Source organism: Phoenix dactylifera, chromosome 7, assembly GCF_051530095.1.
Source record: "Phoenix dactylifera cultivar Ajwa chromosome 7, Ajwa_hap1_PhDact_Kaust_v1.1, whole genome shotgun sequence".
Taxonomy (NCBI): domain Eukaryota; kingdom Viridiplantae; phylum Streptophyta; class Magnoliopsida; order Arecales; family Arecaceae; genus Phoenix; species Phoenix dactylifera.
The window spans coordinates 6,781,195-6,795,719 of NC_143196.1; the positions used below are offsets into that span (position 1 = coordinate 6,781,195).

Below are 14,525 nucleotides of genomic sequence, written 5' to 3' on the forward strand. Positions count from 1 at the left end.
ACCGACAGCGTGGGTGGGTGCCACCCCTTGCTCCGAGACATTCGGACTATGGTTAGTGGCGATGTGGCATTTCAGGTCGAGCATATTTATAGAGAAGCTAATGGGGCAGTGGATTAGGTGGCTTCGTATGTGGCCGATCACTTTGGAGGGACCAGTGGGTTGAAAAGAGGGAGTTGCTTAAAGCGCTCTGAGATTTGCTGTTTTTTAACTTTTTTGGATATATCTGTACTAAAACTGTATGAATTATCTGTTGTAGCAAAAAAAAAAAAAAACCAAGCACAAGATAGGTTGGGGTGTATCTTGTTGGATCCCATTTAGTTAAAGCTCATATTGACAAGTGTCTCTTGATTTTTGTAAATTCTGATAATCACGAAGACATAAATAAAATTTTACGGCAGTGAAGAGTCATCCTTCTCTCTTCTTGCACGGATCTTGAAGTGCAATGTACTCTCTTTTTGCGCAAATCTTGAAGTGCTGTGGGCTCTCTTCGTGACTAGTATGGATTTCATGGCTCAAAGTTAGATCTATTTTGTTTAAATTTATTTTTTATGTGAATCCACCGTTCATTCACTATCACTTTGGGACGCAATGGAATGTTAATGGATTTAGGAGCTCCAAGGGAGCTGTGCGGTGGACGAGCCAACGGCGGATTTATGCGAAGTGAATCCTTCTTTCACGCGAAAGATACAACCCAGATCGGCACTAGATCGCCCGTAGATAGCCACGTGGCCCATCGGACGTGACTCAGCCCTATAGCCACGTAGCCAAACACCGAGGGACAGGGAGAAGAAGAAGAGCCGAGGTACCCACGCGACCCCCGTCGTCGATCTCAAAACCCGGGCTCTGTCAACCGTCGATCCATACGATCTTCCAGAACCCTGACACCGCGCCGGTAATCTCACCGCATGGGAACCGGAGAACAGAGCATCGCTTCAGCAGAGCTCTCCAAGACTCCAATCTCCACCGGCCCGCCGGCGGACCCTCCTCCTCCTCCTCCTCATCCTCCGCCTCTGCCGCCGCCGGCGCACTCGGACGGGTCGACCTCCGCCCAGGTTCTCCTCCCTTCGTACACCTAACTCCGGCGCCGCCTCGGGTTTCGAAAAAAATCTCGTTATCGATGGCTTTCTCTTTCGATCCTTTGCAGGCACTCTACAGCGGCTTAACGGCCGCCGCCTCCGCCAGGATCCCGGTATTCCACCCGCCGCTCGCAGTCTCCTTGCCCTACCCCTGGGGAAGCCAGGTCGGTGGTCGCCCTCTCCCTCTCCCTCCCCTCTCCGTTGTAAAGATTAGAATTTTCTCTTAATTTTTTCTGTTTTCCGATGCTTGTTTGTTTAGTATCCGATGCCGCCGTGTGGAACCCCGATCGCTTACGCTCCAATGTATCCTCATGGAGGAATCTATGCCCAGCCTGCCATGGCTACGGTAATTTGTACCCTTCTTCCTCCTCTTCTCTGTTTCTTCGAAGAGTTGGGTTTGGAATTATTGATCCATCAAGTGGATTGTTTAGGGATCGGTATACATAGCAGCAGAAGCAGAGAGGAGGTTGGCGGAGAAAAAATCTAAAGAAGAGTCTTGGAACGGGGGAGAAGGGATGAAGGCATCATCAGAGTCTGCTAAGGAGGATGCTTCCCAGAGGTTGCTTGGGTTTCCAAGTTATCTCTTTGACATGAGATCTTTTTCTTTTATTTAATTACCTGTTTTAGTAGGGTTGTTTTGGATTATTTTGAAATCTTTCTTGGTCTGGTTTTGATATACTAATGGACTGATGTCATGAAAAATGAACATTTAAACAGTGTTAACATCGAAAGTGAGGGCTCATCGAGCACCGGCCTGCAGGTACTTGATGATAGATGGAGTGCTCATGAAGTGCTTAGAATTATGGACTTGCTGCATTGTATTCCCTCTGGATTAGTGTTATTTTTCTAATTGTTTATTATTCTTTTGGCTAAGAATTTAGGTGAAAAGTTAAAGAGATCAGCTCTGGATGACTTCTCGTTATCTACGTTTTCTCACCTTACAATTTCTTTTTCGGCTTCAGGACTATGTTGCAACTCGGAAGAAAAATATTGGCAAGACACTTTGGGATGGTATATATCCTCTTTGAAGTTCATGTTTTCATGTACCATGTAGAGTCTCTGTACCAGTAACATGCTAGTTAATATTATCTAATATCTGTAATTTATTACAAATCATGATTGTTCTATGGTTTGTAACCAATAACCTCAAATTTTATCTGCATTGAAACAACCTTATCATAAAATGCTAGAATCCTATTGATAGGACTAGAGCCAACATTTTATAAATGCAAAATGGATGGGCTACTTAAATGAAATATTGTTATTCTCGATCATTGTCTTTTATATCAAAATGCTTTATTTTTTTTAAATAAGAGATCTCCTTCTCATACATCAAATAAACAAAAGATGTGGTTTTGATGAGACAATATGATGTCTAAATTAACTTATTGTTTTTATGTACCTAAACCAATTGAATTTTAGTTCTTGTGTTTGCCAGATGTGTAAATTGTTGCTGATTGTGTGGTATTGCAATATGTATGATCCTACCATACATTTTAGTTTTAAAATTAGCCTTCTTGACATCATGTCCACATGATGCATATGTAGGAAACCTCCAAAACTTATGTATTTTTTTCTAGGCATTTTAAATGTTGTCGATCACAAGTAACAAATTAGCAATATAATTCTCAATTTAGAGAGCTCATGATAACTCCCCTTCTAACATGTTTTCATCCCACTCACCTTTACTATTCCTCACCCATCGAGAAGGGGGAGCAACAATCTCTCTCATTACCATCAATAATAACCTTGATTGGTGCTTGATTATAAGTGTAATCGGTTAGGTTCCCTAACTAGGGGGCAACAATCTCTCTCTTATTACTGTCAATAATAACCTTGATGGTTGCTAAATTATAAGCGTAGAGGGTCAGGTGCCCTAACTAGTTTTAATGGTAAGTTTTGGACCTAGCCTCAGTCCACTGAACTATGATTAAGTGAGGATTGGTTCTTACTTCTTGATGTTGTAAATAATCATACATAGCATTTTAAGCTCATGTTAGTTGGATCTACACTAGTTGCTCCGTGTTTTGAGAATGGGGGAAGGTTTGGGACTCAAAACTGACTTAATTTCAGATTTAAATCATTCATATCCGATTGATGAAGCTCATGTTAGTTAATGTCAAGCTATGTAACCTTATAAACCCTATAAAGTATGGACTAATATTTTTAATTTCCACCATGAGATCTTTTTTTTTTTTTTTGATTGAAACCATGAGATCAATGATTTGAGAGCATACTTGATTATGATATTTATAATCATAAAGTTTTGTTTGGGCTTGCGTAGGAGGAAGTATGCAGCATACTGGTTCTAGTCAAAATGACAACACTACTGCCGAATCATTTTACAGTGGTAAGGGGCTTGCTAGAAAACTCCCAGTTTAAGATCCAGGGAGGGCAGTATTACATGGTCCTTCCTATATTTCAGCAGCAGCATCTTTGTCTCCAATGGCTGGACGGAAAGAACGTTGGCATAAACATCATTGGATGCTGGTAAGAAGGGTTAGAAGTCTTTGTCAAATCATTTGAACTCAAAACTCTACCAAGGAAATCAAAATTTTCTTTTCCTTCCAAGTTTAAAAGATAGTACTCAAAATGCCACCTCCTTTTGACTTAAACTTTATGAGTTATTGTTTCTTATGTCAGGATGAGCGTGAACTTAAGAAGCAAAGAAGGAAGCAGTTGAACAGAGAGTCAGCAAGGAGGTCAAGGCTTCGAAAGCAGGTATACTCCTCTGTATATGTTTTTGGAATATCTTAAATGAGCTTTTCTAATGAAATTTCAAAGAAACAGGTTTTTTGAGTATTTTCATAATATTAAACTTCTTTTGGCCTTTTGGTGATGTGTCATTTGATAATAGTGAACATAGAATTGTGGAGAAACATATTTGAATAGTAGCAAAGAAAGATTTGAGAGACTACTGATTATTGCTTTTCTGACAAGCATGATACTGTTTGAAAGATAGTGGGATTCGAAAATGCTCTCTCACAATATATTGAGAGGGTAACATACTAAGAGCTTTGTTTTTGTGGAAATCTAAAAATATGCAGCAGATGCAGAGAATGATCTCTCATCAAGGATAGAAATATAGTGGTTTCATCTAAGTTTATATCATACATATATGTATCCTGAATTATAATTCAAATTATGTTGGCTATGTGGATTGCAAGTAAGAAAGTGGGGAAGGGGGAATTAGAGAACAGAAAGGTTGCATAACTATTGGCAATTTCTGTCCTGAAATTTAATTATGGTTTAGATTGTGCGGATAGATCTTCAAATAGCATGAGTAGATTACAGAGTCCTTGGTTGAGGGAGTCGATACCTTGATGGATAGAAGGGGCCCTTTCCAGAATTTCTCAGAATAACTTGGGTATAAGATGGTAAAGGAGATTACTTGACTGTCTTTCTGTTCTACTTTAGTAATATCAGCTTCCTATCTCAACCAATATAAACTGATGTTTTCAGTTTATCTTAGAATTGCTCGCTCACCAAGATGACTGAGATATTGGAGTTTATAAACTTTAATGGGGAAGCAAAAGAGTTGGGTAGAAGTCATGAGAAGAGACTTAACTGTACTTCCAATTTCAAGGAAATGACTATAGAAGCAAACTACTGTTGAAGTAGGATATAACAGCAATCATTTTTTATCCAAACATTAATCAAGCATATGGGAGCCCAATTAATGACTATTAGAAGATGATGATAGAATTTCATACCTTGAGGTTATTTGCTAGATCATGCATAGGTTACTCTCTTTATTGTTCGCTGCTTTCTTGTCCCATCTTTATTAGTATATTGTAACAGAAGAAAGAAGTTGTTTATGGTTTCTTTTTATTTGGAGACTGTAAACCATGAGATGTGAGGTGAAGAGAAGCATCCCTAGAGATTTGATATTATAAAGAAGGCGATTTAGTATATTTACCTCTGCAAAGAACAAGCTTAAATATAGGGTGGATAGGTTTTCAAAAGTTCTAAAGCTTATTAGAGAGAATCTGCAAATTAAGTTTCCTACAATATGGTCTCTTAGCCACTTATAATGGAGCAGATCTCTCTCCTTATGGAGAAGGGGATGAAGACATGAACTTGAGGATGAGTTCTCCCCTAAAAAAGGGAGTTTGACACCCAAGGTAGCTAATTAACTATGTATCAGGATTAAAAATTAGCCCCATAAGCCCAAGTGCCCACTTGATAGGCATATCAAGCTAGGATCGTAATAAAGCTTTGAACTAATAATGCTAGACAAAATGCATTTTATTCTTAAAATGTAAAGTAATGTTGTGAAGTCCTAATCAAATGGAGATTTAGGATGCGGTTTTCACTGGAAGCTAGAAGAACTCTGGCAAACAAAGTGCATTAGAAGCAGTGGTTTATCATTTTGTAAGAGCAAGCAAAGTGGCAAAGGATATTTAGAGGGAACTCTGGATATTGAGAACCAAAAGTGAAATCCTTGTGAAGTAGTTGCATGAAGCAAAGGTTGTTTTATCATGGTACATATGGACAACAAGATTACTCAAGAAGAGCAAAAGTCAGAATCCAAGTTGGATTGAATGAATACTATTGAGATGTTAGACAAAGTAACATTAAAAACTAAGATCATAGAGAACAATATGTAATATTATAAAGTATTTGGTAGTATTCAAGAGGTAATCCTTTTGTAAGTGAGAATCCAATTTGGAACATAATGAATACTTTTGAGATGATAGACAATAGATTATAAACTAATGTCCTAAAGAATAATATGTAGTATAGTATTTGGTGGTATTCAAAAATAGTCTATTTTTGTTTGAATGCATGCATTAATTATTAGTCTTTCCAGTGCAACCTTTTGTCTCACCAGAGCACGGAACTTTAGTTTGGATTGTACCTCATTTTGACCTCTAAGCAAGAGGTCATGGTTCGATTCCGAGTGGCAACACCTTGTTTCGACCCTCTATTAGTAAATCCCTAGTTCTGCGAGTAGTTGCTTGGTCTGCCTGGAGGCCTAGGTGGGGTGGGGCGGGCATAGTGTAGTCGGTGGGGATTAGCCCCTCAAAAAATAAAACAACTTTGTCTCACACCAGTGAGTTTATAGAAGTTTAAAGAATAGAAAGACTAACGATTGGTTTCTCTTGTAGTAGATATATATCAAATCAATTATGAACTGAAAATACGGGTTCTTTACATCCTTTCTATAATGAAGTGCAAGAACATTTTTAAATCAAGAGTGTTCTTGAATAAGTCTTTTCACTTTTCAACATTTCTTCAACCTTTTTGTTAAAATAAATTGTCTATTATAAAACCTTTTGTTTATCTTCATTTGTGGCTTCCATTCCTAGTGGTCGTAGGTTGAAATTAAATTGAGGGAAAAAAGAAATCTATAGGAACAATTATTGTAATTGATGCAGTATGTAACAATATGGAGGCGGGTTAAGTTGGAGTCTTGGTTATCTAAGATATGGTTTTTTTTTAAGAAGACATTTTAAACTTTAATTTAAAACTAAAGTTAAAATATATATATTGCCATGCCAGCTTAAACACTGAGGACTCCAGTCTATCAGGGAAGAAATCATGGTAGCCGGTCACTCGTTTAGTATAATGTTGATGGCAAGAGTTGAAAAAAGGAAAACAGAGAGAGATGTTTTTCAAAACCTTGACGCCATCTCCTTCCTTTAACCACAGATGTTGCATCTCTTTTCATTGAATCCTCTCTTATAAAGAACCTAGGAAAAATCTTATTGCAGTGAGCTAACAATCTGAAGCTCAGGGTACGAACTAATTGTTTGATTGGTCCAATGAGTGTTTGTTTGTTCACTTGTCTCATTGTTGACGGTGGATTTTACTAATGCCCATTACCTTGAGCTATTGGTATGCTGAACAGGCTCGTATCGGCCTGTTCAGTTCGTACCGGACCGGTCCGGTACGAACATAGAAAATGGTTCTGGCCTGTTTGGGGCCGAATCGAGTGGTACCGGTACGCGCGGGGCAGCGTGCTTGTGTGCGGTTCTCTGCGCTAGGCAGCGCACCCGCGTGGGCGCAAGCTAGGAACCGCGCTTGGTTCCCCGCGTTCAGAACCGCGCCTGGTTCCCCGCGTTCAGAACCGCGCCTGGTTCCCCGCGCTCAGAACCGCGCCCATGCGGGTGTGTTTAATGCGCTTCCACGGGTTTCTTTCTGCGCGTGCTGCGCTCCGTTGGCCGGTTCGGTACCGGTTCAAACCGATTCGAATCGGGGCGGGTGTGTTTAATGCGCTTCCACAGGTTTCTTTCTGCGCGTGCTGTGCTCTGTTGGCCGGTTCGGTACCAGTTCAAACTGGTTCGAACTGGAACCGTACCGGTTCGATAGGCAATCGGTATCGGTACGCCTACCAGTACTGGTACGGCATACCTTGCCTTGAGCTTTGCTTCCCAAATACATGATCTCTGATAGTTCTTTATTAATCTTTAATACTTCCAATTTGAATGGATAGCTTTTACCTGTATAGTTTTTCTTTGATTTCCATGTTATGCATTCTCCCTTTTGCTATAACGGTTATGTGGATGCTATGATGAACATGCTAATATATTTTGATTACCTTTAATTTGCTTTCCTTTCCATTTCCACTTTATGAATCTTGCAACCAAATTAACTTCTACATTTTTGTGAGAAAACAATGGATGCTACTGCACATTTCATTGAGGCTATGAATTAAGCAAAATAGAAAATGGGCTAGCTCCCATAGGCAAAATGAACTCATAGTCTAGTCCAAAACAAATGAAGTTACCACAACCATTGCCAAACCAGTATAAAGAGAGCAAATAGGGGGGTGCACTCAAACTGGCAAAGATGAAGGAAACATCACTACTAGGTCTAAGATATTGTCCTACAGGTTTAAGTGTTAGAAATACATTTGCAGATGAAGGAAACATCACTATCGTGTATAGGTTGCACCACCAGGTTCAAGTCTTATTAAAACATATGCAATTGTGCATTGGGTATGGATATATGCAATACAATTAATGCATTAGAAATTGAGGGATAGTATGGTTGGAATTTATTTTTTGTATTGGCAATAGTGTGTGATATCTATAGCCTAGTTATCTAGGTATTTATGTGGTCCAAATCGCATCCCTTACCCTTGTTCTCTCTTTGACAGAAAGCACAACTTTGCTTTTGAGAGAGAAGTGTTGGAGGAAGGTGTTAGAGAAGTTGTAATATTTTGTGGCCATGTACACACACACACACAGAGAGAGAGAAATGGTGTCTGGAGGTCGTCGACTATGGAAATGTTTGGAGTATGAAAATCCCCCAATATAGTCTCTCTGCATTTCATTTATAATATTTTTCACCAATCACCATGGTAATGGTATGTTGGGATTCTTTTTGTCTAAACAAACGGAGTCCTTGGTTTTAAGTTGACTTGGCAATATAAAGCCAAGTTTTTAACACCAACTTCAGTACTTGTACTAGTATCCAACTAGTATATTGTTGGTCTAGATTTTGGTAATAAAACTTGGTAATGGGGCCTACCTTGTATCAATACCCTATTGATATGAGACAGTATACTTGGTATGATCTAGTATTGAAAACTATGATCTAAAAACTTGTTTCATGAAATACAACATTTAGGTTTAAATTTTATATTCAGTTTACTATATCGTTATTTTAATTTCAAACAACAAATTAAAATTACTATTTGAGCAAATGCCATGGTAGATAGCTCTAAAATTAAGTTTCACAAATGCTTGCCAAATAGTCAAAAAGTCCAAAAATTTGAAATTTGGCTTGGACCTACCAATTTGAGTATCCATTTGAATAGCTCAATTTGTCTAAGCTCATGAAGTCAAGCATAAACTAAAATGTCTTTATAAATTAGTTGGTGGTGGAAACATTATACTTTTTCTGATTTTTAAATGTCTTTTGGATAACCAATGTGGTTTCCTTGGTAAACTGGAGGTCCTTTTTGTATTTTGCAGTCAAAGAATAGGGGTGCTATAGATTTGAGTAGTTGCATAAAATTGAAGCTTGTGTCATTCCATGTAGAAACAAAAAATTCAGGACCTTGGATGGTGTATGGAAGTTTTAAGTTAAATTCTAGTTAAATGTCAGAATCCACATTTTCTGTTCATCCATTTCAGTTTTCTGCTTTTGCATGTTGTTGGGAGATTAAGCTTATTCAGAGCATGCCTCTTGGTAGCAAAGCAACTATCTAATCACTTATTCATCCTTTTCTCTATCATATTTGTTGACTAGAAGATGTTCAATTTACCAAATTATGGGTGCATTTTGCCATAATAATGAGCAACTTAAATATAAGTACATTTCACTTATGCATCTGTAATTAAGAAAATTAATGACTCATGAATTAGAAATACTAAAATAGAAAAATACACCAAATAAAGAAATAAGAAATGTTTAGTTTGATGACTAAAAATCATTCACTGCAATCTAAAAAGGAAACTTTAAAAAAACTTATCAAGTCCTCTTGTTTTAAAAACTTTGTACTGTAGAGCTTTTCTATAGATAAATGGAGAGACTTCGTATGAGATTAGTACTCCACAAATCTCTCTCTCTCTCTCTCTCCCCCCCCCCCCCCCCAGCTCCCTTTCCCTCTCTCTCCACACGTATATCTCCAGACATGGTCATTACCACAGTAAGCCTACCTAGCCATCTACTAGGTTGGTGAGCCCAACATGCTAAGACAGAACTGCTTTAATCCTAGACTGTATCATCAATTGAATTTATTTCTATAGCATTACTCATCAATCAATCCCCATCCTAGTGTTTATGTGGTGGTCTCATTGAGAAAGAGTTTGAGAGAGAGAGGGCGTTATTTGTGGAGGTGGGACTAATAGGCTATGGTGGGGTTTGGAAGGGAACTACTTGGTCAAGATTCAAGAAGCGAGATGGAGAGAGAGGGAGATTTGTGAGAGATAAAGTCGGATAAATTGAAATTTTGTTTATATTTGCTTAGTTGTGCTGTGCAATTTTACTGGCATTTTAATTGAGGCTTGTATAATTGGTAATTGTGAGGTGGATTAAATGCCTTCTAGGTAGTCATCATCATGACCCTTTTAAGATAGGAGTGCTTTAAGGATAGCAGGATCATTGAACAGGAAGTGTAAAAGATTGGAAATATGAAGGCTTTTTTAAGTGTTAGGATGGGTAACTCCAACAACATGAACAATATAACTATCAAAAAGGGAAAAACCTTGAATAATGTACATCTTGGCTCAAAATAAGACTATATTTTGTCTGAATTACATAATTTTTAGTTGGCTTATATACCTTATTTCACAACATCTCTTGTCAAGATTTCTTGATGATGTATAGTTGGTTGAGTTTTTCCTTAGAAATTCTACCTAAATGTTGCAGCGCTTCTCCTTGCACCTAATAAACTATTTTCTTCAAACTGCATTGATGACTAAAGTTGGGAAGGTTGCTGCCATAACGTTATAAGTTGTCAAGACTTGACATTTTCTTTTCATGGTGTTCTGGGAAACTAGGATAGTCAGTGGGGATTGCAACTAATATTAAATATGTCGGATCCTTGCATAAACAGCCACATTACCTTTTGATTGGAAAACAGAATTGGTCTTGCATTTTCTACATGTAGTTTAATTTCACATGTTCTCCCCTTGATTTTGCCTTGCACTTATAGTTGACAAATAGCCATAGCAACCCTAGGCATGGTCCCTAGCTTATTGGATAAGTAGTTGACCAAGCGCTTTGTCCAAGTGCCTAGAATACAGAATTGATCTTGTCATTTGCTATATGTAGTTTAATTTTACATTTTTTCCGCTTGATTGTGCTTTGCACATAGTTGTTAAATAGCCATAGCAACCCTAGGTGATGGTCCCTAGCCTTGTTGGATCGGGTGGTTTGTCCAGGCACCTAGGTGACATAGTACAAAGTTGCCAAACCATTACAGTTCATCCTCTCAATATATATTATCCTACTCTAATATGCACTGAATGTACATTACAAAAAACACTTGGATGGCACGTTTCACTTTGTAAAATCCATAATAAACTCTAAAAATAAAAAGAAACTAGCAGCAGTAGCAGATGCCATTGATGCCTCAGCTCAAGTGATTGAGATTGCCAAACTTTCTCAATGGAAGTTGGATCTTGAGATTAAGGTTTTGAATGAAAAACTCACTTGTTGAACACTTTCTTTATTATTGTTTAATACAATCTTATTCTTCCTTGGTTTCCAATTTGCTCTATCTTACTCCCTTCCTAGCATCCACTTGTCATTAATAAAAAGAAATCACAAGAAAATACCTTAAATTTATAGATATATATTATACTATATATACATATATGCATAGTATGTATGCCTGCATATATCTGGCACATTTATGATGCATGTCCATTCATACATATGTAACTGCATATGTATTCATACATTTCCATATGCATATAATGTACATATATAGAGACATATTTTTATATATACTGAGCGTATGAAGGACTAGGCAAGGGCCATCTAGGCTTTGGAAGACGTCAATAGCCGAAACAGTTGCCTAGTTGCCCAGGAGACTGCTGTAACAGATTGCAATTTTGTAATTGATAGGGTTAAACGGGTCATTCACACATGGAAGTCATGAATGTAATTTATCAGAAGTTACTTATTTCTATGGGAGGAACAAAGGTATAGTTGATCAGGGTTAGGAGCCTGGTTATATGGGTACTCAAGCTTTAGATACCCCACTCCCATTCTCCCCCTCCCGTGTCTGTAGAATCCATGTTTCCTCATTTTGACACAAGTTTGCTCAAGTGGTATTTTGATCTTATCATGCTACATTCTTTTTTAATAGCTACTTGAAATATCTTTTGTCTGGAAATATCTTCTCCTCAAGTTGCACAAAAGTTGTTCTTGTCAGATGTTTTATCTTCTCTTAGATTAACTAACGTTTAACTGGTTCTCTTTCATTATCATGTTCACAGTTTTGCTCGGCTCCATATCTCAAGTCCCTTCACAGTTGTGTGTGTGTGTGTGTGTGTAGAGGGGCAAGAACCCAGAACCTTCTTCCATGTTGAGGGGTGCAACAACTGGGCTTTATTTCATTTTGTTTGGTTCCAGAAATAAAGTTTTATGCATTAAATGTTAAATTCATCTTTAATTATGGTGCTTGGTGCCTTTTGGGTCATATGTTATTTTTGTATCTAGCTTAATGGTTCTCTCTGTAGTACCTATAGTAGAATTCTGAGAACTGATTGTAGGTATCTGAGTATGTTCTCTTTCACCAGCAACAATATCAGGATTTGGCAAGGAGGGTGGATATGCTGAACGGTGAGAACTGTGCACTCAGAAGAGAGCTTGAACAACTTGATAAACACTGCAAGGAGCTGGATTCAGAAAATGCATCAATTGCAGTTAGTAAATCTACTCCATCTTTCTTCTCTTGACATTTGTCTTACCATACCTAATTTTATTTGTTTATTTTTTTTCTTTTTATGAAATTTCGTCTGACAGTTTAAATAAGGAGCCCCTACACTGGGCAGAAGGCCCTAAATTAACTGGACACTGAACACAAATAGCTCCATATGTCTATTGAAGCATCTCACTATGATTCAAACCTGCGATCTCATCTGACAGAGGAGGGACCAACCACTTGAGCCAAGCTCTGGTTGGCTAAACCTTTATCATTTGGGTCATTAAGAAGTAATTTCTGCAGCATGTTTGCATTTGCAACTGTGCTGCCTCTGGTACCTCATGTTAAACAAAATAAATTCAACAATGCCATTGCTGTTATATAGTTCACACAGTTCTGCTCCCTAGTTAACCAAAAATATCACTGGAATTATGAATTATGAAATGTAAGCAAGCGTCAAGTTCTTATTCATTAACAATTGAGCTTCAGTTCCAGAGCAGTGGGTTCTATTTGATTAATTATGCATAGTGATGTTGATTAAACTTTTTTTTCCTTTTTGAAACAGGAGGAGCTGAGTAAAATCTTCCATTGAAGGCATTAGCGGTGATTTATCAGCCATGCATTCAATTGATGCTGAAAGCAGTGACCATCTTCATCATGGTTTGGTGGGATTCAGTTGGGCAAATGAGAAGATGTTAAGATTCAGTGGTTAAGCCTAAATTTATCTGGTCAACAAAGAACTCTTTTCCTTCTGTCATTGTTCTGGGGGCCTGTCACCTTTTTTTGTCATCAAAATGCGGCATTCCTTAATACGTCTCTCCACAGGTTTTTTACCAATTATTTTCTTTGGTGGCTTGTAGTACATTGCTGTAAATGTACTCAAAAGATGCAGGGATTTAATCAGCAATTCTTTTTTATACATATGGTGCGAGTTTGTTATCTTGCTGGCCAATTGTGAAGTAATGAGGACAACTTCTGCACAGTGACAGTGACTATAATTGCAAAAATTTGCATCAGCTTGGTGTTATATGTTGAGCACCATTATCACATAAATTGGTGAAAGGATATTTCTCCTGTGAAAATCTTTAGACCAAGCTAAATTGATGTTAATATATGAAGCCTATAAGTTAAATAAGTAACAAGTGAGAATGGATCTACCTGTGTGCATTTTCTTCTCTAGTCCCATTCTGCTGCTAACCATAGGACACCCCATGGTGCTATGGAACTAGAAAGATGCTAGCAGATGATGTTATCTATCTTGTGCTTGGACCTTTAATTGCATGTGTTTGATTTAAGGAGTCTAGAATGAAACTATGCCTTCCGCAAGCTTTAACCGACAATAGGGCTTAAATCGGATCAGATATTAGTATATTCATATCCATACTTACTTTCTTTGATAAATATAGATACGGATATAGATGTTGGTAGGATACAAAAATTTATATCGATATTTATTTTAAATGGAAACATATCAAATACCAAAAGTATAAATATAAATATGAATATAATTGGATAAATAAACTTTATGATCAAATAATCAAAGATATTATTAAGTGGATGAGAAATCAAGTTAATAGCATGTTAAGGTGGTTGTTTATTTTTCTTAACTTCATAAGTGCTATATAAAATTAATATATATGGTTACAAATAGAATTGAATATACGGATATGGATATTAGACGGATGCTTAAATTTTTTATCTATATTCGGATATGAAAATAGATTCGGATGGATAATATCCGATCCACTTTCACCCCTAACTAGTAATGAAAGCTTGGGAATGCACCATCCATGAGATTTATACCGGGAACTTTCTAACTATTAGGTGCATCCATTGGGATAAAACCCAAGCTGTTGCATAATTTATTTAATTGGGATTGGGAGCTGTAGATAAGTATCCCATATCCTCCTTTCTCACATCTATAAACTATATATGTTTGTCTCTGTCTCCAATTTGATTGCAAAATCTATTTAATGGAGCTGAGGATTAAGTGGTGCTTGTCTTCCCTTTCTCACCTCTATAACTACCTGAATTATATTTCTCTCTATCTCCTTATTAACTAGGAGATTGCTTTTTGCATCCAGATGTAGCTATTTGTAGCTAGACTCCCCGTCTTTTGG

The 14,525-nt window shown here is 37.6% G+C and overlaps 1 protein-coding gene across 6 annotated transcripts; it reads left to right on the plus strand.

Annotated features, from left to right (window-relative positions):
* Positions 1 to 823: 823 nt before the first annotated feature.
* Positions 824 to 13,326, plus strand: LOC103711306 (G-box-binding factor 1). 6 transcript variants are annotated; one of them, XR_015967259.1, is made up of 11 exons: positions 836 to 1,052; positions 1,145 to 1,240; positions 1,336 to 1,422; positions 1,508 to 1,652; positions 1,794 to 1,836; positions 2,039 to 2,087; positions 3,361 to 3,426; positions 3,502 to 3,566; positions 3,720 to 3,797; positions 12,281 to 12,406; positions 12,971 to 13,326. XR_015967259.1 is itself a non-coding variant. In XM_088701133.2 (11 exons), exons 1-11 carry the CDS (start codon positions 906 to 908, stop codon positions 12,995 to 12,997), a joined length of 984 nt encoding a protein of 327 aa, XP_088557259.1. In that variant the 5' UTR covers positions 837 to 905; the 3' UTR covers positions 12,998 to 13,326. The 6 variants fall into 6 exon arrangements, 5 of the variants coding, with proteins under 5 accessions (XP_088557260.1, XP_088557259.1, XP_088557258.1 ...); XM_088701133.2 differs by having other exon boundaries at positions 837 to 1,052; positions 1,794 to 1,894; positions 3,505 to 3,566; XM_088701132.1 differs by having other exon boundaries at positions 847 to 1,052; positions 1,794 to 1,894.
* Positions 13,327 to 14,525: the final 1,199 nt, after the last annotated feature.

What these genes read in the sequence shown, in the direction of transcription:
- LOC103711306 (XM_088701132.1), top strand. Translation starts at nt 906, where the DNA reads ATGGGAACCGGAGAACAGAGCATCGCTTCAGCAGAGCTCTCCAAGACT. An exon ending in GAGGTTGCTTGGGTTTCCAA is followed by an intron (nt 1,653 to 1,793) that starts GTTATCTCTTTG and finishes ACATTTAAACAG; the next exon opens with TGTTAACATCGAAAGTGAGG. An exon ending in AATTATGGACTTGCTGCATT is followed by an intron (nt 1,895 to 2,038) that starts GTATTCCCTCTG and finishes TTTCGGCTTCAG; the next exon opens with GACTATGTTGCAACTCGGAA.